This window comes from Nothobranchius furzeri, chromosome 6, assembly GCF_043380555.1.
Source record: "Nothobranchius furzeri strain GRZ-AD chromosome 6, NfurGRZ-RIMD1, whole genome shotgun sequence".
Classification (NCBI taxonomy): domain Eukaryota; kingdom Metazoa; phylum Chordata; class Actinopteri; order Cyprinodontiformes; family Nothobranchiidae; genus Nothobranchius; species Nothobranchius furzeri.
Window position 1 is genome coordinate 40362682 of NC_091746.1, and position 22423 is coordinate 40385104.

Below are 22423 nucleotides of genomic sequence, written 5' to 3' on the forward strand. Positions count from 1 at the left end.
AGGGGCAGGATGCTTGTGAGGACAGGTCCTTACCGGTCCAGCTAGGTCGGATCCTTGCTCGACCTTGGTAACTACCCTTACGGCATTGTCATGGGGTGCAGTTTGAGCCCTGAGGCTTTTCTAGGATTGGTTAAGTGATTAAAAATGTTCAATTTTTGAACAAAACATTTAGTTTATTGGTTGTCACCAATTTGTGAAAAGCGTTTCCAGCATTATTTCAAAAATCTCAGACTGCACCTTTAAGTTTTAGTCCCATAAAGCTGAGAGCAAGAAATAGAATCAGCTGGTCTTACCATGATCATGTGTATCCATATTAATTTCTCACGAACTATTATTGTTTGAATCGAAACTTTCAACAACTCAGAAAGAGAAAGCAAAAATATCGCTGCTGCAGCAGAACCACACTCGTTGCTGAAGTTCCACCCGGTGCGTAAATGCCAACGCACCGGAAGCAGGCATTACGTGTAGTGGCTAGCCAACCATGTGCTAAAATCTTGTGTTTTTTCTTTGCCTATCATGGACAACACAACGGACGGCACGTGGGACAGTTTATCTGTCCAGCTCAATCAGAAGATCTTACAGACGCTCGAAGAAATGAAGTTTACTTACATGACACCTGTTCAGGTAACTTTAGAGTTTAAAGCTGATTCTGGATCCGTTCTCATCGTAAAACACCTGATTTATTGATGTGTTCTCTTTCCAGTCTGCTTGTATTCCGCTGTTCATGAGCAACAAAGATGTGGCTGCTGAGGCGGTGAGTTTACCCGCTGTTTCTGTAGCGTAGAGGAGGAGGAGGACAGTAGATAAATGACTCAAAACGTTTTATTTAGTCTGGTACACGTTTATTTGGTATTTACTCATTAAAATCCAGGAACCTGGGATTACAGTTTCGGATTAGTTGCTGAAGCCATTTAGTAGAGCTTCACAAAACCTGCCTGCTTTCTAGGAGCTATTGCTTTATTTTTTTCCTGACATCTTGTTTATCGACATCATAGACCTCTTTCGATCAGTTCAGTGGTCACGTGTCTGCTGATGAATATTGTAGAAAAAAATTATAAATAATCCCACCGAGGTGTCCTGGGCATCTTGCTGCCAGTATATGTCTGAAACACCTCTCCTGGGACGCGTCTAGGAGACATGAGCTGAAAAAGTCCCCTCACCTCAGCTGGCTCCTCATGACATGGAGGAGTTATGTCTACTCTGGGTCTGAGCTCTTCACCCTGTCTTTAGGTTGAGCCCAACCAACCTGTGAAGGAGACCCATTTCTGCTGCTTGTTGATTTTTTTTTCTTCAGTCATAACCCAAAGCTGATGATCACACATGCGGATTGGGACAAAGATTTTCCCATAAATTGAGGTCTTAGCTCAGTGGCTTAGCTTGCTCTTCACCACAACAGGCCGGCTGAACTGGTCCGCCTGTCGATCTCCCTCCTTGCTTCTCTCACACATGAACAAACTCACGTCTTTAAACTCCTCCACTTGAGCTAGGACCTGTCCTCCAACCCGGATAGTAGCCATTTTATATACTTACGTCATCGTTGTCTTTGCTGAAACTGAACAAATAACCAGGAATGGAAAGCCTTTGTTTTTTAAGAAACGACAATAGAATTGAATATAAATTACTACTTTCTCTCCATTTGTCTTTCTACCTCTTGTGTAGATCTGAAGAAACATCAGACTCTTCTGCTTCAGTTCTAACAGTAAACTATGTGATTGCAGGTGACTGGGAGTGGGAAGACTCTGGCGTTTGTCATTCCTATTATTGAGCTGCTGCTGAGGAGAGAAGAGAAGCTGAAGAAGAGGCAGGTAAGGGTGTCCCACAGGTCAAAACAGCATCTTCATGATCAGCTTGGTCACCCAGATCTGAATCCATCGTCTGGGTTCAACAGAACAGTTGATGATGAGATTTAAAAACCATCTCCTGCAGGTTGGTGCTCTGGTGATCACTCCCACAAGAGAGCTGGCCTTGCAGATCAGTGAAGTAACTGAGAAGTTTATTCAGAAATTCCCACAATTTACGTGAGTATAAAGACTTTAGCCACGGACATAAATCATGAGTAGGAGACAGAGTCGCACCCAAAAAAAAAAATCACATTTTTATGAACATTCTTGTGCTCAGTTGTTTACTTCCTGTTTCTCAGGCAGATTTTACTGATTGGTGGCAGTAATCCTATCGAGGATGTGGAAAAGTTCAAGGATCAGGGGTACGCGAAGGTTTTCATTCTGTTTCACACACAGCTGCCTGCTCAGGATTAAAACAGACCCATGGAGTTCTGATCACATTGCATCTGAGAAGAGGTTTTGTTTTTGTAAGCAAGTTTGGAAAAACGAATTTATTCCCATCTTATAAAATAAAGAAATTTTAAAGGAACTAAGGAAAACAGCTGCTGGGTTTGAGTTTTATCTGGTGCATCTTTGTTGTTCGGAAGTTCAGCTGCGATAAATCAGAGAAGAAGAAAAAACCCACAGTGATCTTTGTAATGAGTGAAACTCTTAGCTAGTAATAAGATTAGTTTATAAGATTTACAACATTCAAATATGACAAGAATAATTTTCCTAAAAGAAAAATTCTTGGTGTTTAAATTTAGTTGGTCTTTCTATTCAAATGCTTGTTGCTGAGTAAAAACTGAAGTGATGATTCAGACAAAGTTTCAAAGGGCCTGCAGGAGTTCTTGTTAAAGTATAAAAGGCTGAACAGATTTATTTAGATAAGGTGCATAGGAAAGATGTGCTTTGTGTCGTCTTACATTTGTGCATGTTTCCAGGGGGAACATTGTGATTGCGACACCTGGTCGTCTGGAGGACATGTTCAGGAGGAAGTCGGACGGTCTGGACCTGGCCAGTGCAGTCAGGAGTCTGGATGTTCTGGTTCTGGACGAGGCGGACAGACTGCTGGACATGGGCTTTGAGGCCAGGTACGACTGGTTCTTTAAAAAATTTCAGCTCCTCACGATGTGTTCAAGTAGGAGGCAAGTTGGACAATTAGTTTTATTCCGATTAAATACAATTTAACACTAAAAGCATTCTGTGTAGCAAGAGTTTGTTAAAAGATTCAGATGAACTGAAAACCAGCACTAAAACTGGTGTTCAGTGCTGTTCCACTCAACAGCTTTAAAATGAGCAGCGTTCTGGTTACTGGGTCGGCTCTGGGATGAAAACAGTCCTACATCCAGATGTTATCATGTAATTTAAAAGAAAGGATAGATAAAAGATGAAAAAACAGATGGATAGAGAGGAACTAACCAGATATTCTGTTTCAAATCCTGATGGTGCCCTCCTCTGGGCAAAGAGGAGACCTATTTTAAATTCCTAATTGTTTGTGCAACATGGTGTCATACGTCTCAGCTGTCAGAAATTATAAAAAAAAAAAATTCTAATAAAGGTTAGTTGTAGTTAACGCAGCTAAGAATAAAATGTCATCTTTACACTAAACAGTGGGATTCCTGCTTTGAACATTTGTCTTTAAACATGAAAATTACATTCACGTCACTAATTGAATTGTAAGGTCTGTTGTTGACATTTTAAGAAAATTTCATTTATACTAAACAACCTAAATGAAAGCATGTCACCACTAAATGATTTAGTTTCCATTAAAACCTTTGAGAAGCTCCGAGGCTGTTGGACGTATTTCAGTGCCTCTAACATCTCTCTCACTCTCTCTCTCTCTGTCTCTCTCTCTCTCTCTCCAGTCTGAACACCATCTTGGGCTACCTTCCCAAGCAGAGGCGAACAGGCCTGTTCTCAGCCACTCAGACTCAGGAGCTGGAGAACCTGGTGAGGGCCGGTCTCAGGAATCCTGTCCGCATCACCGTCAAAGAGAAGGGCCAGGCCGCCGCCGCCACCCAGAAGACCCCCTCCAGACTCTCCAACTACTACACTGTGAGTGGTGGAGGAGTGAGGCTCAAAGGCAGCTCTGAAACAAGAGGAGGTGGTAAACTCCTCTCGCTGTTCTTTCAGATTTGCAGATCAGAGGACAAGTTCAACACTCTGGTGGCGTTTCTACGGCAACACAAACATGAGAAGCATCTGGTCTTCTTTAGGTACGTCGGCTGTGTTTATTGTGTTCTGATAATTTCCCGCAATAAAATCCATTATTCTGTTCTAAGGAAAACTGCTGTTCTTTTCAAATAAAAGATCTGATGGTTCTGTCAGCTCAGTGACACACTTGTCTCCACCTTCAGTACTTGTGCCTGTGTGGAGTACTTCGGTCGAGCTCTGGAAGTGCTGGTGAAGAAGGTCTCCATCCGCTGCATCCATGGGAAAATGAAGAATAAGCGCAACAGTATCTTTGCTGACTTCAGGACCCTGAAGAGGTAGAAACCAGTTATTTTATTATAACCTTTATTTAACCAGGAAAAAGTCTCATTGAGATTAAAATCTCTTGCAAGAGCATCCTGGCCAGGACAAACAGGGCTGCATATCAATTACAGCATTCATCCATTCATACAAGATAAAGATTTAAAACCAGCAAACAAAATAAAAATATAAAAACAACACATTTTACAATCAATTCAAACAGCTACAGGCTAATCTAACAGCATCAAAGGTTTTAAATCTGAGGGAGCTGCTCTCCTTAGAATTTCTTTAAAGGCTTTTAAATGATAAAGATGCTGTCAAATTAACCTGTAGCTGATTGCAAAATCAATCGTTTTTTTATTTATTTTTACTGGTTTTAATTCTTTATCTTGTTAAAAGTGCTGGAAACCAGTTTGCGTTGTTTATGTCTGGGTTTGCTTTGTGTCGTGTGGCAGTGGGATCTTGGTGTGCACAGACGTCATGGCCAGAGGCGTCGACATCCCTGATGTTAACTGGGTGCTGCAGTATGATCCTCCCAGCAGCGCCAGGTGAGGGAACAGATGCCGGGTCACACGTTACCAACATTAGACACTTTTTTTTATATCAAAACATAAACGAGTCACAAGTGTTTGTTTACATCCTCAAAATACTTAATTATTATAAACCAGGTAACAAACATGGAGAAACTAATGCAGCTGTCAGGGACTAGTTTCAGTGGCGGATTAATCCACATGTAAAGCTGTAGTTAGAAGTAGCAGGAGGGAGTGGTTTGGTTTTAAATGTGAGGTTCACTGTAAAACCATTTGTGGCGGTGTGCAAGAGGGGAGGGCTCGTTGGGAGCCCGCTGCTGCACACCAGGTACCACTTACTAACCAGCCCAAGGCTGACAAGGGTCGGCGCCAAAGAGAGCTGGAACAGACGTGAGCCTGCTGAGGAGCGTCGCGACTATTCGATTCTCGGACGGGGATAAATAGTGTTGTGTGAAGCAGAAGCTGTGAGCCCCGATGTAGCTGGTAAACACAACACAATTGTTAATGACTATTTTGGATTAGAATTGGAAAATGGTCTCCTACATCTATATCCTGCATTAGCGTCTGATTGAAAATACTCAGTGAAACTCTAGGATTTTAAAGGTCTGACAGATCTACGTCACACCGTCACTTAACAGTCATGGACTCACCAATCTTGACTCATGAAGACTGTTGATGGTTTAGCGTCTAGGAACCAGCAGAGAATGCCTCGGCTAGTAGAAGCTAACTGTTAGCATTAGCGACTTCACCACATGGCAGAACTCTTCAGGTTTGTTTTTCGTGGAGATAAAACATCAGCGTTGCAAAGTAAACAGTCAGTGGGGACAGACGCACGCAACACCATTATAAACATCCGTCAGTCGAGATGGAGAACACAAGCTTGTGATTGGTCGGGACGCCGCTGTCGTCTACAGCGCCGCCATTGCGCCCTCAAAAACACAGAGCCGAGGATATCTAGCGGCAGACACTGAGCAGTGAAGAATACATCATGGAAAAACTCTAACATAAGAACGTTTTATTCCCCCGTGACTGGAGGAGTGGAAAGATGTGCAGCAAGTGTTTTATTCGTGGATGGAAATTACACGAAACATCAGTTTAGAGGTGGTGAGCGCATGAAGAGGTGGAGGATGAGTGACAAATTTTTGCGTGTTAAAAAGTCTCAAATACAAAAAAAAAAAAACACTAACACACTATCTTGGATACATGACAGGATTCCCCAGAACAGCGCTACGCCCTCTGTTGTCCTGGTGGGGAGTTGCTTTGCAACACTCCCCAAGAGACGAGAAGTTTGAGGGCAAATTGTCTCCGTCCGTGTCTCTCCCTCGTGGAGCTGACGGAGAAGTGTAGATTAGGCTTTAATCCTGCCGTCTGCTGCCTCCTTCTGCAGCAACAGACTTGTTGCTGTTCCAAGGAATTCTGGGCTTTTTTTGCCGAGTACGGCTTGCAAGGCATTCATTCCTACCAGAAACCACTGAAAATGTATTGGTTATAGTTTCCCACACCTTCAATAGACACCATCTTTTTATTTGATTTTCACTCTTTTTTTTTTTTACTGTGCTCTGCTGCATTTTATATTTTCTGTTTCAGTGCTTTTGTGCATCGATGTGGGCGAACGGCGCGTATCGGTAACTACGGCAACGCCCTAGTCTTCCTGCTTCCGATGGAGGAATCTTATGTCAATTTTTTATCCATTAACCAGAAAGTGAGTATACTTCAGACTGTGGTGGATCGTCTCATCTTGTTAAACTTGTAACAAATACCTAGACAAGTATTCATATTTCAGGTGTTAAACTTGCTCTGGTTTAACTCCCTGAACCTTCAGACGTGTTTTATAATCTACTTTATTTTTTAAATTTAGGAAAATAACTCAGAATTATTTCAGTGATTGTGAAATTAAACGGACGGATTCTCCAGTGTCCTCTCCAGAAGATGTCTCCTGTGAAGGACGTGGTGGACGTGCTGCCTAAAGTGAAGGCCATGGCGTTGTCAGACCGGGCCATGTTTGAGAAAGGCATCAGAGCTTTCGTCTCTTGCGTCCAGGCCTACCGCAAACACGAGTGTAGCCTCATCTTCCGGGTCAAAGGTGAAAAAAGCAGCATAAACCCAACATGGCATGAGATGACCCCTGAAGTGGAATTGTTCTAAGATTATTTTTTTCCTGTAGATCTGGACTTTGCTTTCTTGGCCAGCGGCTTTGCTCTCCTCCGCCTGCCAAAGATGCCAGAGCTGAGAGGAAAATCCTTTCCAGAGTTTGAAGAGACCTCGGTGAACACAGACAGCATCCGCTACAAAGACAAGAACAGAGAAAAGCAGAGGCAGAAGACTCTGGCTGAGCGGAAAGATAAAGTCCAGGCAGAGCTTCCTAAAAAGAACTTCCTAAAGAATAAAGCCTGGTCCAAACAGAAAATGAAGAAGGAGCGCAGGAAAAAACGGGTGGCTAAGAGAAAACACGATGAGGTATTTCTACTCGAGGTTTAAACCACAACTCCACTGAACCAGGTCTGATGGGTTGTGTTGTCTCTGCAGGACCCCGATGTCGATGACGAAGAAATGAAAGAGCTTTTAGACGACACTCGTCTTCTCAAGAAGCTGAAGAAAGGCCAAATCAGTGAGGAAGACTTTGAGGAACAGATAAGCAGACCCAAACTGAAGCACAAGGCAGAAGAGCCAGAGCAGGAACACCACAGCTGAGACTGAGATTCGATGTGTTTTATTAGAGCATAGTGTTCTAAACACTGTTATAAATAAAGTTTAATGAGCTCATCGCTGACTGCTGATGGGGTGAGTACTCCAAGGTCTGTGAAGAGGAGGGTGATGAGGGAGGGAGGTGTGTAGTCGATGATTGGATCCGCCTCAGACAGGTTTTGATGGGACTTCAGGGTGTCGGCTTTGTACTGTAAAGGGAAGGAGGTGCGAGTGAGGGAATCCTCAGAGTAAAGAGAGAAACCAAACAAGTGTGAAGACCAACCTTAAACTTATCGGGCACGTCCTGCTGGTTCAGAGGGTACAAGCGCACAAACTTAAAGCTTTCCGCCACCACGTAGAAGGGCTTGTTGTGAGCTTTGGAGCACAGAGCCATCTGATACGTGCCGATCTGAAAGAACACACACTTGTTACGTCTCCAATGTGTCAGATTATAGATAAAATCATCTTCCCCTTTAACCATGAATGCTTGTCCCTCTGAATTATAAAATATATCTACTCAGAAAACGGAACCAGAAGAACCGTCATGTCATGGAACGTTTTCATTTGTGTCAACTGGACCGATTATGTTAATGAAGTTTGTAGAAAGACTTTTTATTAAAGCCTGACTTTGAAAGTGTGATGTGATAAATGAAATATTTATCATATAAGCTTATTTAAGGTAGACCTGGTGAGGTTACAAGTCATCCCTTTAATAATTATGAGCCTAAAGAACAAACTAATGATTTCAGGTTCAACTTTGGCTCTTTAGGGTGACTAATGTGTCACCATGATGGACCTTACCTGCTCTGATACTGGTTGTATTTTAGATTTTAAAAATGCTGTAAAAGCACTTATTTTGTAAATTCATAAGAGTGTGGTTCATTTTTTAAATGGGTACATTTGCAGTGATCTCTAGAGGGAATGAGTGCTTTGCAAATTGTACTCTGCATACAAAAAGCCCGGGGGTGTCATTTATCAAACATTGCGTAGAATCCTTACTAAAACCATACTTTTAAAGGGACTTTACGGAGTTTTGAATTTTTATGCTCGCGCTTGCCCCCTCAGGCCAAAAGCGTAACGGCAGCTTCAATAGGAGGCTCGTGCACGAGGCGCGCATGCTGTACGTGCACACTCCTTGACGAAAATAACAGCTGAGAGCTGACAGTCCCGTGTGTGTGTGTGTGTGTGTGTGTGTGTGGCCCAGAGGACAGGAGACGGTGCAGCTAATTAAATAATTTGGTTCTGTACCTTTCTCTTCAGCACAGCCGACAAAGGTTTAAGATGGGTCGGTCCTCCTGCATGCTCAGATCATTCCCTTCCCTTGCTTGAAAAGTTGTTCCAAAATGAAAGTTGAACCCACATCATTTTTTATCCGACTTCAATGCCGTTCGGCGAGTCTCAAATAAAATGTGGGCATCTTACTTTAAAAAATATATATCATTAATGTAAAAAAGAAACTCAAACTATGTTAACATCCAGAATCAAACCCAGGTCTTCTGCACAAAAGTCCGACGTCTTACTAGATGAGCTAAATCGCCAGTGGCGTCTACTGTATCTGTAACACTTATATCCTTTGACAGCCGAAACAACGTTCAAAGAACGGTTCGGAAGGCTATGCCTGAGCGTGAATGAGCATGAGGCAGCCTGCTCGACCCGAGCAGCTCTCTCTTTCTGTGATTTTACAGAAAAACAGGCAATCACAGTAAAAATGCCAGGACTCATTCTACAGGACCAGGGCATTGCAGGAGAATGTATGAAGAAGAAATGTATTATTTCTATACATGTTTTGGCTGTCAAACTTCCATAATGCCCCTTTAAGCTCAGCAAAAAAATATACTTACGCCAAGTAGGCTTGTGATCTATCAAACATGGAGTACGCACAGCTGCACGCAATCTCCGCTTCATAAATCAGAGACAAACGAGAAAGTTTCTCAGCTGCATTTTAGTCACATTCCGCCCTCACCACGCCCACTTACTGACAAATAGTCAATGCAAAGTGCCTTGTGGATCTCATGCATATACATAAGCCGGCTGTTGCAACGCTCCGCCAATGACAATGGTGACCGTAGATCAAGGCAGATCAAGGAAACTCAATTTCACAGAAGCAGAAATGGAGGTACCTGTGGGTGAGGTGGAGAAATGAAAGGAAGTGCTTTTGCAAAACAAATGAGAGAAAATCCACGGAGTGGCACAGCGTTGCTGAAGCCGTCAATGTTGAGAATTCTTCAGAGAGATCTGTGGCGGATATAAAAAGAATGGTCCAATCGGGATTCGATCCCCAGACTCCCGGGCAAAAGTCACGAGCGCTAACCAGTCACCCAAACGGAGATCTCCCTTGTCCAAGTAGCCAGGGTGCATGATCAATCAGGTCACACACGCTGTCACAGATGCATGACATTCTGTCTCAACCTGTCCCCCTGCTGATATTCTGCATTCCATATTCTGCACTTCAGGCTGTGTGTGTGTGTGCGTGCGTGCGCGGTCTTGTTCTGTGTGAAAACAAAGCAGTACAGGTGATAATGCTGCAGGATTTCATAATTTTATCCTTCTCAGCAGCAGCACTGCAGGTACTCTCCATGTCCAAAATGTGTGTAAGCCAGGTCCTTAGTCAACTTAAAGTTGCGCACATTTTTCTGCTAAGTTTTCTTTCATAAATCCCAAAGTTTGCGTGGAAAGCTGCTTATGCAGTTTTCCGACCCCGTTTTGTGCGTAAGCAAGCTTGATAAATGAGGCCCCTTGTGCACCTGTTTCAGGATCTGGAAGATTGCCAGATCAGAGGAGAGCTTCAGACAACAGGATTTGGAGTCTTCCTGATATTTGGACATATCACACCTCTGATTTGGATGACAGCAACGCGACTCTACCACTGACTTGCAACGTGGATGTTTTATCTCCACAAATAACAGAAGCCTGGAGGAGCTTCTGTGGTCAGGCTTTTCAAATCCTAGAGCTTCCCTGTCTATTTCCTATCAGCAGGAGATTGATGTAGGAGACTATTTTCATGTTCCGCCTGCATGAAAACTCAGGGACTGATTATAATCAGAAATAATCAATAAAAATTGTTTTTCAGTGAACCACACCTTTAAAACATGTCAGTTTACTGTCAGTATCCATATACATCAGAATGTGAGTTCTAGATGAATCATTTTCAAGTTCATGAATTTTTATTAAACATTCAGTTAATTTGTTATTGAAGATAAATCAGAATCTGACTAAATTAGCATCAGCTACTCTGAGCTGTATGAGAGCTAAAACGCTATGGCAGCGTCTGGCGCCAGCCCCAAATTAACATGCTTGGGCATGAATCTGTTTTAGTGGCGATGTTACACATACAGGGTTGTGTTCATTAGAATAAGTACAAAATTCTAAAGGAGTCGGCACCATCCGTCTTTTTATTGGTTAATAAATTTACCTTTTAAGCAACTTTTCTTTCTGCTTTGATGAAGACAAGTATAGCTTTTAATTTCATTTTTATATGTTTAAAATCTATCCCAGTCAGAGAAGGTTGTCATTTAAAAAGACTAAAGTGTCCCTCCCTCCCTACGAATCTAAACATCCGTGTGTCCCACAGCAGCAGAGACACTGAGAATAAGAAAAGACTTTACCAAATATATATATTAAAAAAATCACTGTTATAGTTTAATAAAAATATATAATTTATTCTATAAACCTGGGCATAAATGAATTTACATTTAATAAAATATTTAAAGTCTTTTATTACATTACAGATGAATAAAATACTTTCTGAAATGAAACCACAACGTTTTCATTCATTGAACAGACACGGCTCTTTAGGCTGCCGCCATACGGACTCAAATTATTTTATCCACTCAGATAAAAATTAGAAATTCCTCATTTATACTAGCAGCCATTAAAGAGAAAGGATTTTCTGATTCATGGCTGTTTTAATTCTTAGAAATAAGATGTGGGTGTATGATTATGATGGCTGGTCTGAGGCGGACACGATACTCCCTACATAAACACGCACACTGTGAAAACCAGAGTCATGGAAATAAATGACACCAACCTTGTTGATGATCCCCCCGCTCTCCACCACTCCCTCAGCACCGACTATAACCAGATCCACTTTCTCTAAGAAATACCTGTGACAAATAACAGAAACCTGTAAATAAAACACCTGCTTTTGAGTTTTAAAGAGGATATGGGAGGAGGTCTTCTTCACCCAACAGCAGCATCCAGGACTACGGTTACTGGAACGTTCAGCTTCTTCAGGGCTTCTGCCATCTGTCGTCTGAAGACAACTGAATAAGTGTGTATCCTTTAAGAATCAAACCTCACACACACTCCCTGCTCACTCACCCAGCAGCATCAGGCTGCGACTCGGTCACATATACCGAAAAGCGTTTCTTTTCTGCTGCTGCTTTCTCCAGAACTCTGAGAACAACTCTGGAGTACGAGTGAGTCAGGATTTTCTAAGTGATTTAAACAGAACAGAGATCCTTAAATAAGTCGCAGGACTGATGAAAAGCAAAGGAGGAGGAGCTTGTACGTACAGCGCCGTCTTTGATGAAGGTGTGACAGAGCTTAGCAACCTTGTTTCTGGACATGGAGATCTTTTCTAGAAAGAGTTCTCCTCTCTCCTCCATCACCTTCTTACAGTGAGACAGATCCTGGAAATCAAGACAGCTGTTAGTGTTTTCTGTGTATTTGGTTAAAGAAGAGAGCAGATGAAGATGAGCCCACTCCGGTCAGCTGATCCCCCCTGTTTGTTGAGCAAACAGCCTGAATGTTTCTGTAAAAGCATCAAAAGATGGACAGAATGCTGCAGTAGTTTCAATTACAGTGGGGCAAAAAGTATTTAGTCAGCCACCGATTGTGCAAGTTCTCCCACTTAAAATGACAGAGGTCAGTAATTTTCATCATAGGTACACTTCAACTGTGAGAGACAGAATGTGAAAAAAAAAATCCATGAATTCACGTGGCAGGATTTTTAAAGAATTTATTTGTAAATCAGGGTGGAAAATAAGTATTTGGTCAATAACAAAAATTCAACTCAATACTTTGTAAGATAACCTTTGTTGGCAATAACAGAGGTCAAACGATTACTATAGGTCTCTACCAGGTTTGCACACACAGTAGCTGGTATTTTGGCCCATTCCTCCATGCAGATCTTCTCGAGAGCAGTGATGTTTTGGGGCTGTCGCCGAGCAACACGGACTTTCAACTCCCTCCACAGATTTTCTATGGGGTTGAGGTCTGGAGACTGGCTAGGCCACTCCAGGACTTTCAAATGCTTCTTACGGAGCCACTCCTTTGTTGCCCGGGCGATGTGTTTGGGATCATTGTCGTGTTGGAAGACCCAGCCACGTTTCATCTTCAAAGCTCTCACTGATGGAAGGAGGTTTTGGCTCAGAATCTCACGATACATGGCCCCATTCATTCTGTCCTTAACACGGATCAGTCGTCCTGTCCCCTTAGCAGAAAAACAGCCCCAAAGCATGATGTTCCCACCCCCATGCTTCACAGTAGGTATGGTGATCTTGGATGCAACTCAGTATTCTTCTTCTTCCTCCAAACACGACGAGTTGAGTTTATACCAAAAAGTTCTACTTTGGTTTTATCTGACCACATGACATTCTCCCAATCCTCTGCTGTATCATTCATGTGCTCTCTGGAAAACTTCAGACGGGCCTGGACATGCACTGGCTTCAGCAGCGGAACACGTCTGGCACTGCAGGATTTGATTCCCTGCGGTTGTAGTGTGTTACTGATGGTGACCTGTGTTACTGTGGTCCCAGCTCTCTGCAGGTCATTCACCAGGTCCCCCCGTGTGGTTCTGGGATTCTTGCTCACCGTTCTCATGATCATTTTGACCCCACGGGATGAGATCTTGCATGGAGCCCCAGATCGAGGGAGATTATCAGTGGTCTTGCATGTCTTCCATTTTCTGATAATTGCTCCCACAGTTGATTTTTTCACACCAAGCTGCTTGCCTATTGTAGATTCACTCTTCCCAGTCTGGTGCAGGTCTACAATTCTTTTCCTGGTGTCCTTCGAAAGCTCTTTGGTCTTGGCCACAGTGAAGTTCGGAGTCTGACTGTTTGAGGCTGTGGGCAGGTGTCTTTTATACAGATAATGAGTTCAAACAGGTGCCATTAATACAGGTAACGAGTGGAGGACAGAAAAGCTTCTTAAAGAAGACGTTACAGGTCTGTGAGAGCCAGAGATTTTCCTTGTTTGAAGTGACCAAATACTTATTTTCCACCCTGATTTACAAATAAATTCTTTAAAAATCCTGCCATGTGAATTCATGGATTTTTTCCCATTCTGTCTCTCACAGTTGAAGTGTACCTATGATGTAAATTACTGACCTCTGTCATCATTTTAAGTGGGAGAACTTGCACAATCGGTGGCTGACTAAATACTTATTTGCCCCACTGTAGATCTGTTGCTCTCAAGAAGGTTTGTTCCATAATCCATAGCAGGTGGATAACTGCCTTAAAGAAGATTGATAATCTGAACATTGAAGTGTTTTGCTTCACCTGGTGCTCCAGAGAGGTGAGACTGATGAAGCGCAAGAAGAGTTCACCTCCAGACGACACAGCCACGGATGAGTCCTCCCCCATCAGGCAGCCTGTGGCCTGTTTCAGACTCTCCCTCAAGCCCAGGATGGTCTCACCTGCAGGGAAACGATGGTTTAAGAACACAATGCCTTGTTACAACTAATAAAACTTAAGGTGTCTTCTTAAACAGCCAAGTATCTTGGGTTGAATGTCTTTTACCAAAGTTTCACTTTCCTATTTGAGGCCTTCTTCATGAGCTGCCATCTAATGGAGCAATGACACTGCGTTTTTCTGGTATTCCTGGTATGCGTTACGTTGACGGGCACTCCCATATGCACCAGATGTTGCCTCAAGGAGCAAGTCTCAAGCTCTTGGCAATGTGTCTGCCCCCTCATCTCCGCTATAAGGGAGGCAATAAACTCAGGAAACAAGACAAAGATGAGATGAGGGGGCCTCATCGCTCCAACAGAGGACAGCGCATGAAGAAGCCCTCTAGTAGGAAGCTAAAACGGTCAGATAAAAAAAATGTTTTCATCCAAGAAGAAACCTTTATTTTATTAGTTTGAAAACAACACTTGAGTTTTGCGGAAATTAACGAATGCATTAGAGCCTCGTTGCTGAGACAAAATCCATGTTTTTGTTCTGAAAGTGACAAAGTCACATGAGAGATTCAAAGTGGGATGTTACTCAAAAATGTGTCTATTCAGCACTAAGAAATAAAAATGACCCATGGCCATCTACAGAGGTGTGAAAAACTATTTGCCCCCTTTCTGATTTCTTATTCTTTTGCATGTTTGTCACACAAAATGTTTCTGATCATCAAACACATTTAACCATTAGTCAAAGATAACACAAGTAAACACAAAATGTAGTTGTGAAATGATGGTTTTTATTATTTAGGGAGAGAACAAAATCCAAACCTACATTGCCCTGTGTGAAAAAGTAATTGCCCCCTGAACCTAATAACTGGTTGGGTCTCCCTTAGCAGCAATAACTGCAATCAAGCGTTTGCGATAACTTGCTACAAGTCTTTTACATTACTCTGGAGGAATTTTGGCCCACTCATCTTTGCAGAATTGTTGTAATTCAGCTTTATTTGAGGGTTTTCTAGCATGAACCACCTTTTAAAGGTCATGCCATAGCATCTCAATAGGATTCAGGTCAGGACTTTGACTAGGCCACTCCAAAGTCTTCATTTTGTTGTTCTTCAGCCATTCAGAGCAGAGGTGGATTTGCTGGTGTGTTTTGGGTCATTGTCTTGCTGCAGCACCCAAGATCGCTTCAGCTTTAGTTGACAAACAGATGGCCGGACATTCTCCTTCAGGATGTTTTGGTAGACAGTAGAATTCATGGTTCCATTTATCACAACAAACCTTCCAGTTCCTGAAGCAGCAAAACAACCCCAGACCATCACACTACCACCACCATATTTTACTGTTGGTATGCTGTTCTTTGTCTGAAATGCTGCGTTACTTCTACGCCAGATGTAACGGGACATTTGCCTTCCAAAAAGTTCAACCTTTGTCTCATCAGTCCACAAGGTATTTTCCCAAAAGTCTTGGCAATCATTGAGATGTTTCTTAACAAAACTGAGACGAGCCTTAATGTTCTTTTTGCTTAACAGTGGTTTGCGTCTTGGAAATCTGCCATGCAGGCCATTTTTGCCCAGTCTCTTTCTTATGGTGGAGTCGTGAACACTGACCTTAACTGAGGCAAGTGAGGCCTGCAGTTCTTTAGAAGTTGTCCTGGGGTCTTTTGTGACCTCTCGGATGAGTTGTCTCTGCGCTCTTGGGGTAATTTTGGTCAGCCGCCCACTCCTTGGAAGGTTCACCACTGTTCCATGTTGTTGCCATTTGTGGATAATGGCTCTCACTGTGGTTCGCTGGAGTCCCAAAGCTTTAGAAATGGCTTCATAACCTTTACCAGACTGATAGATCTCAATTACTTTTGTTCTCATTTGTGCTTGAATTTCTTTGGATCTTGGCATGATGTCTAGCTTTTGAGGTGCTTTTGGTCTACTTCTCTGTGTCAGGCAGCTCATATTTAAGTGATTTGATTGAAACAGGTGTGGCAGTAATCAGGCTTGGGGGTGGCTACAGAAATTGAACTCAGGTGTGAAACACCACAGTTGGGTTATTTTTTTAACAAGGGGGCCATTACTTTTTCACACAGGGCAATGTAGGTTTGGATTTTGTTCTCTCCCTAAATAATAAGAACCATCATTTCAAAACTGCATTTTGTGTTTACTTGTGTTATCTTTGACTAATGGTTAAATGTGTTTGATGATCAGAAACAATTTGTGTGACAAACATGCAAAAAAATAAGAAATCAGGAAGGGGCAATTCGTTTTTCACACTGCTCACAAAAATTAAAGGAACACTTTAAAGAAACACATTAGATAGATCAGATCTCAATATGAAGTTGGATATCTATACAAATAACGACAGGGCAATGTCTTAGGAACAAAAGGATGCCAAGTCTTTTAATGGAAATAAAAGTTATCAGCCTAGAGAGGGCTCAACTGTGTTAACACCCTAAACTCGGAGTGAAATGAAGATGTGGCAGGCTAGTCCATTATTTCAAAAACTTAATTTCTGCAACTCAAATTGCTTTTCAGTATCTTGTGTGGCCCCCACGAGCTTGTGTACATGCTTGACAACGTCGGGGCATGCTCCTATTGAGACAACAGATGGTGTCTTGTGGCATTTCCTCCCAGATCTGTGTGAGGGCATCCCTGAGCTCTTGTACAGTCTGAGGAGCAACCTGGTGCTGCCTAATGGACCGAAACATAATGTCCCACAGATGTTCTATTGGGTTTAAGTCAGGGGATCGTGAAGGCCATTCAATTGTTTCAATTACTTCATCCTGCAGGTGCTGCCTGCATACTCTTGCCACATGAGGGCGGGCTTTGTCATGCAGTAGGAGAAAACCAGGACCTACTGCATCAGCGTAGGGTCTGACAACGGGTTCAAGGACTTCATCTCGATACCTTATGGCAGTCAGAGCACCATTTCCTAGGCAGTAGAGGTCTGTGTGTCCCTCCATGGATATGCCTCCCCAGACCATCACTGACCCACCACCAAAACCTGTCATGTTGAACGATGTTGCAGGCAGCATAACATTCTCCTTGTCTTCTCCAGACTCTTTCACGTCTATCACAGGTGCTCAGGGTGAACCTGCTCTCGTCTGAAAAAAGTACAGGGTGCCAGTGGCGGACTTGCCAATTCTGGTGTTCATGAGCAAATGCCAGTCAAGCTCTACGGTGCTGGGCAGTGAGCACAGGGCCCACTACAGGACGTCAGACCCTCAGGCCATCTTCATGAAGTCTGTTCCTGATTGTTTGGGTAGAGACATTCACACCAGTGGCCCTCTGGAGGTCATTCTGTAGGGAACGAGCAGTGCTCAGACTGTTCCGCCTTGCACAAAGGAGCAGATATCAGTCCTGCTGATGGGTTGTGAACCTTCTACGGCCCTGTTCAGCTCTCCCAGAATAACCGCCAGTCTCCTGAAATCTCCATGTTCTGGAGATTGTGCTGGGAGACACATTAAAACCTTCTTACTGCAGCACGTGTGGATGTGCCATGCTGGAGAAGTTGGACAACCTGTGCAACTTCTGTAGGGTTAAGGAATCGCCTCATACTGCCAGTAGAGAGCCAAAACTAGCACGAGTGGAAAACCAGCAGAAAAAGCTCAAGAGGGAGAAACTTGAAATGACCTCTACATGTTAAACCAGTCCTGTTTTGAGGGTTTTGTAATTGTTGCCACTTTATGGATGGATTTAATTGATTTCATGCCAGGCCCAATAAAAAAATTGTTCCTTTAATTCTTGTGAGCAGTGTGTGATTGATAGATTGATGGATGGATGGATGGATGGATGGATGGATAGATGGATGGACGGACGATAGATAGATAGAAAAATACAAAAAGACTACAAGTAATAAAAATACTTTAAAATTCCAATCATACATTTGGCAAACATTTCAATTCTTTATAATTTGCTTCCAAGCAATCAAATCATCTTGTAATATTTTAAAGAGATCAACCACTCTGTAAACTTTCTGAAGGTCTTTTTGTTTATATCTCAACTTTGGCTGCTTAAAAAATGAGTGGAAAAATCAGCCTAAGTCCTTAAATGTAAAAGATGTTGAATAAACCTGGAGGTTTGAATTTAAGAAGAAATACTTGCTTTTTGAAAAGAAAATTGTTCTTAACCTAAAATGATTAATAAGTGGTAATTATAATCTGTAATATCAAAAACATAATGGTGCTTTGCTTGACAGTATATCTGAAATTAAAGTATGAAAACATCCATACTGAGGTGGCATATATGAGGTGACATACACACCTTTGTCTCTTTTGAGAAACTCCAGCAGGGTGCGGATGGCCGCAACGGCAGAGGCCATGCCCGGGTCTTTCCTCATCTGAGCCCTGAAGTACTCCACCAGCTCTGATCCAGGACCACAGAGACAGGACAGTTTTAGCATCGGCGAGTCCACAGCAGAGCAGATAATCCCTCACATGAAACGCCTTACCTTCTTCATTCATTTTGAAATAAGATAGGAGCCTAAAAACCGCTATTCCAACTCAAAACCAACCTCTGGACGTTTTATTAGCAAGAATCAGTCAGTTTAGAGATGTTTAGACAGCACCAGAACCGCTACACCGCAAAGCTGCGGCCTCAAATAATTCAGAGAAGCAAAACTGATGTTTCAAATGTTTGATTCAACCAAACCTTTTTACACGCCAGCAAGAAAACAGCTCTCAAAGTCTGAATAGTTCTGTTGACACCATCTAGAGACTTTCACGCTTTTAGCTTCACGCAGCGAGTTGCGTGTCGCAAGAAAATGACGTAGACGTTCGTGTTACCTTCATGCACATTACTTAAATGTAAAGCTGAGTCTACAAGTTAGTTTTATGAAAATAACTAAAATAAATTAAACTAACTTGTGAATAAGGTTTGACAAAATGGAGCAAATAGATGCAAAATGTTCTAAAATATGACAATATACACATCAAAATAAGAAGTCGAACAATAATATAAAATAGAAACGAGATGTCCCTAAAGAGACAACAGACCAAAAAAACAAAATTTGGCCCTGACATTTATTTATAACGAACCAAAATGGCCTGTTTTACATCTATGCTGCACATCAGGGCTGTGCAGAGACCTTTGACGGGGCGGGAGCTCAAAGTAAAAAAAGGGGCACTTATAGAGCAAAACTTTTAAACAGATTCACAATCCAACAGGTTAGAAAATTCAGATAATGAGACCCTTGGGTTCAAACAACATAATAAAAATATATCAATTAGTGTCATTAGTGTTAATGTTAGTTCATAAATAATTGTTTTAGTTTATAAAGCTGACTTATATCTAGAGATGTTACAACCACATTTTTGCCTCTGATCTGAGTCCAGGTTGTTTGATTTTTGATTATCTTCCAATACCGAGTACTGTTCTGATACCAGGTGGTGATGCAATGAGTTACAAAAGAAGAAATAAGTCATCCTTCTGTCTGTATTTGTCATTTTGTTATTTTAGCCTTAAAAGGTCACTCATTCAGGAAGTACATTTAACAGTATTCAAGATCATTTATTGCTATTTCACAGGTGTACAACCAAATTGACTTTGAGCTTACTAAAGACAGCTCTAGCAAGAAGTAGTAAAATAAATGCAACCACACAAAGTTATCCAGTGTGATCTACAGCTATGTTAGCTGAGATCTTTTTCCTGTCAGTAGAAAATTCTTGATCCCATTCCATGATCTCACTGAACTTAGCACTAAACATGAGAGCTCTGCTACCAACCTAACAACAACATCCTTTACACAAAGGCACCATCATCACATTCGTGGCAGGAGACTCAGAGAAACTTAGAAGAATCTTCTCCAAACACAACATCCCGGTAAACTTTAACCCAACAACACCCTCAGACAGAACCTGGTCCATCCAGAAGACAAAACACCCCAACAGAAGCTCAGTGGGGTAGTTTATGTAGTCCAGTGTAGGAGCACTGTCCAGATGTTTACATTAGAGAAACTAAACAACAATTACACAAGAGCATGGCACAACACAGGAGAGCCGCCTCTTCAGCAAACTCTACAGTCCACCTACACCTGAAGGACAAGGGACACACCTTTGAAGATGACAAAGTACACATTCTGGACATAGATGGTTTGAGAGAGGAGTAAAAGAAGCTATCTATGTCAAATGTGAAAACTCCACTTTAAATAGGGGAGGGGCTTAGGTTTCACCTTTCCAGCACCTATAATGCAGCTGTGAATCTCATTCCTAAGCAATTTCTGTCTAGGTCACGCCTTCCTGTGTCTAATCAACATGACTCCCTTGCAAAAGAGGCTAACGACTCATCAGGATATGGAGAGGCCGGGTACCCAGAGTAGTTACAGCTCGTTAAACAGCAACAGACAGCTACAGCTCATAAGCTTGACTCTCCCATTTTCCTGTTAGAATGGACAAAGCTCCTCAGATGAGAAGTGAGATGTTTTAAAGAAACCAAAGAAGTCCAGTTGCCTTCACTTGAACCCTTTGGAGTAATAGTCAACAATAAAAAATACATAATAAAGTAATAAAATGTGTATAATTATGCTCACATTCACTTTTACCATCACCGGTTTGCTTCTAAATACAATTTTTTTGAGTAACATGAATTACATCATGTAATACCTCGTTGAAAAGCTCGTTATATGTACTTTTAGAAACGTTGGAATTATTTTTATTCGATTAGTACTTCAGAAGCTATGATCCGGAGAATCTAGAGTGAGTGATTATTTGTTGTGAGTTTCTTCAACACTTAAGTCTCATGTCCCATTTTCTGTCTCAGACATGCAGCTACCTCCACTGCTCCACACACACTAACCACGGACTCAAACAAATGTAAACAAAAGCTCTGATATTAAAATCCCTCCAGCTGACGTGAAGCAGGAAGAAAAAAAAACCTTACAGGTAGATGAACGCAAACCTTACTGTCGTCTCCATGACTGCAAGGTAGAGCGACAGCAGGGACAACCAATCACACGTTAGTATGTGCAGCAGAGCCAATCAGTGAGCTTGTAGGCGGGTCTAAGGGAAAATGGGCTCAGAATGGGCTTCAGCTTGAAGCGGCTGCCTCCGCATGGTCCTAGTGCCTGATATGTATCACAGTATAACAGTTTTGAACAGTAAAATCTGGCGAAAGAGCGGAAAAAGGATACTTAGGGTACTTCGGACAAAAGGGGCAGGTGCTCAAGCACCCTCCGGCCCACCCCCTCTACACGTGCCTGCTGCACATAAAATAAATCAAATTAAAGAAGGTACAAAAACTCACAAAAGATAAGTCAATCAAAGAAACAACATTTCGAAAAAGAGAAAAGCTGCCATTAGAATATACCTACAGAAAAAAACAAGCAGGAATTTAAATTAGCGAAACATTTTAAAACACCACGCAAAGCTTGTGCATTTTCCTGTTTTATATTTATTTGTCCCACTCCGGTCAAATAAATTCGTTTTTTGTTTGTTTTTATTCTCCATAAAAGCTGGCACCACTAGAGGGCAACATAGTCTTTTTTTAATCAATTTGACAGTAGAACGAGCTCATGCAGCCCTTAGATTTTCTCAAGACAAGTTGAATTATTTTTTCAAACTTTGCCACAGTGAATGATAAAATGAAACTAAGATCTAAGTTTTCTGATTTATTTAATAATCTCTGACATAAATTATGTATAAACATTTTAAAGGGGAAACACTAGGATGTAAAAACAAGCCTACTTTAAACAGACAGGATGATCCAAAGTGTAAAGATTTCTCAAACATGAGATACACAACAAGAATGAAGCCAATACTGAAAAAAACATCTTATTGATGACAACATTAAAACATGGCACAAGGAGACTAGAAAACTCTGTAAAGCTTAAAAACACAAATGCAAAAAATTTTCATTAAATAACTATGACACACAAAGGAGCCCAAATGCATTTAGTACATTAAAAAAATCCAAATCTGTTGGTTTGAATGCTAGGTTATTGCGATTCCAAGAAAAATATTGAAAATACAAAACACAGAGGCACAGAGAACAAACACAAAGAGGTAGTCACCATGGACAGAATACTTTATTCCTTTTTTTATTCTCGTTGTATCTGGTAGTGTGGGGCCTAACAGGAAACTAATGAAATTCAAGATTCCCCAAAACCCCTTTAAGCTGTGAAGATGCTCTGAAGGGTGAGAGTGGAGGGTTATTTCCTTTCTCTCCTTCTCTTCCAGATATGTGAGGCAGAATACGAGGCAGCGCGCTGCCTTTGTTCTGCTGCTGTCTCAGCAGGGAAACACATCTCTGTTCAGAGTGCAGCTGCAGCCGGCCTCTTTTCTCTCTCTCTCCCCCTCCTCCCCCGGTTCCACC

At 41.9% G+C, this 22423-nt stretch overlaps 2 protein-coding genes across 2 annotated transcripts; one reads left to right on the forward strand and one right to left on the reverse strand.

The window, feature by feature from the left end:
- Positions 1-420: 420 nt before the first annotated feature.
- Positions 421-8147, forward strand: ddx55 (DEAD (Asp-Glu-Ala-Asp) box polypeptide 55). The gene is made up of 14 exons (XM_015975719.3): positions 421-624; positions 704-754; positions 1719-1805; positions 1927-2018; positions 2141-2203; positions 2765-2914; positions 3689-3878; positions 3957-4039; positions 4181-4312; positions 4751-4843; positions 6413-6527; positions 6740-6908; positions 6990-7282; positions 7352-8147. The coding sequence occupies exons 1-14, from the start codon at positions 517-519 to the stop codon at positions 7514-7516; spliced, it is 1791 nt and encodes a 596-aa protein (XP_015831205.1). The 5' UTR covers positions 421-516; the 3' UTR covers positions 7517-8147.
- Positions 7520-18876, reverse strand: eif2b1 (eukaryotic translation initiation factor 2B, subunit 1 alpha). Its single transcript, XM_015975729.3, has 9 exons — positions 18567-18876; positions 18380-18481; positions 14014-14150; positions 12025-12141; positions 11831-11943; positions 11694-11762; positions 11538-11613; positions 7794-7919; positions 7520-7719 (listed from the first exon to the last, which is right to left on the reverse strand). Exons 1-9 carry the CDS (start codon positions 18577-18579, stop codon positions 7564-7566), a joined length of 909 nt encoding a protein of 302 aa, XP_015831215.1. The 5' UTR covers positions 18580-18876; the 3' UTR covers positions 7520-7563.
- Between the last annotated feature and the right edge of the window lie 3547 nt (positions 18877-22423).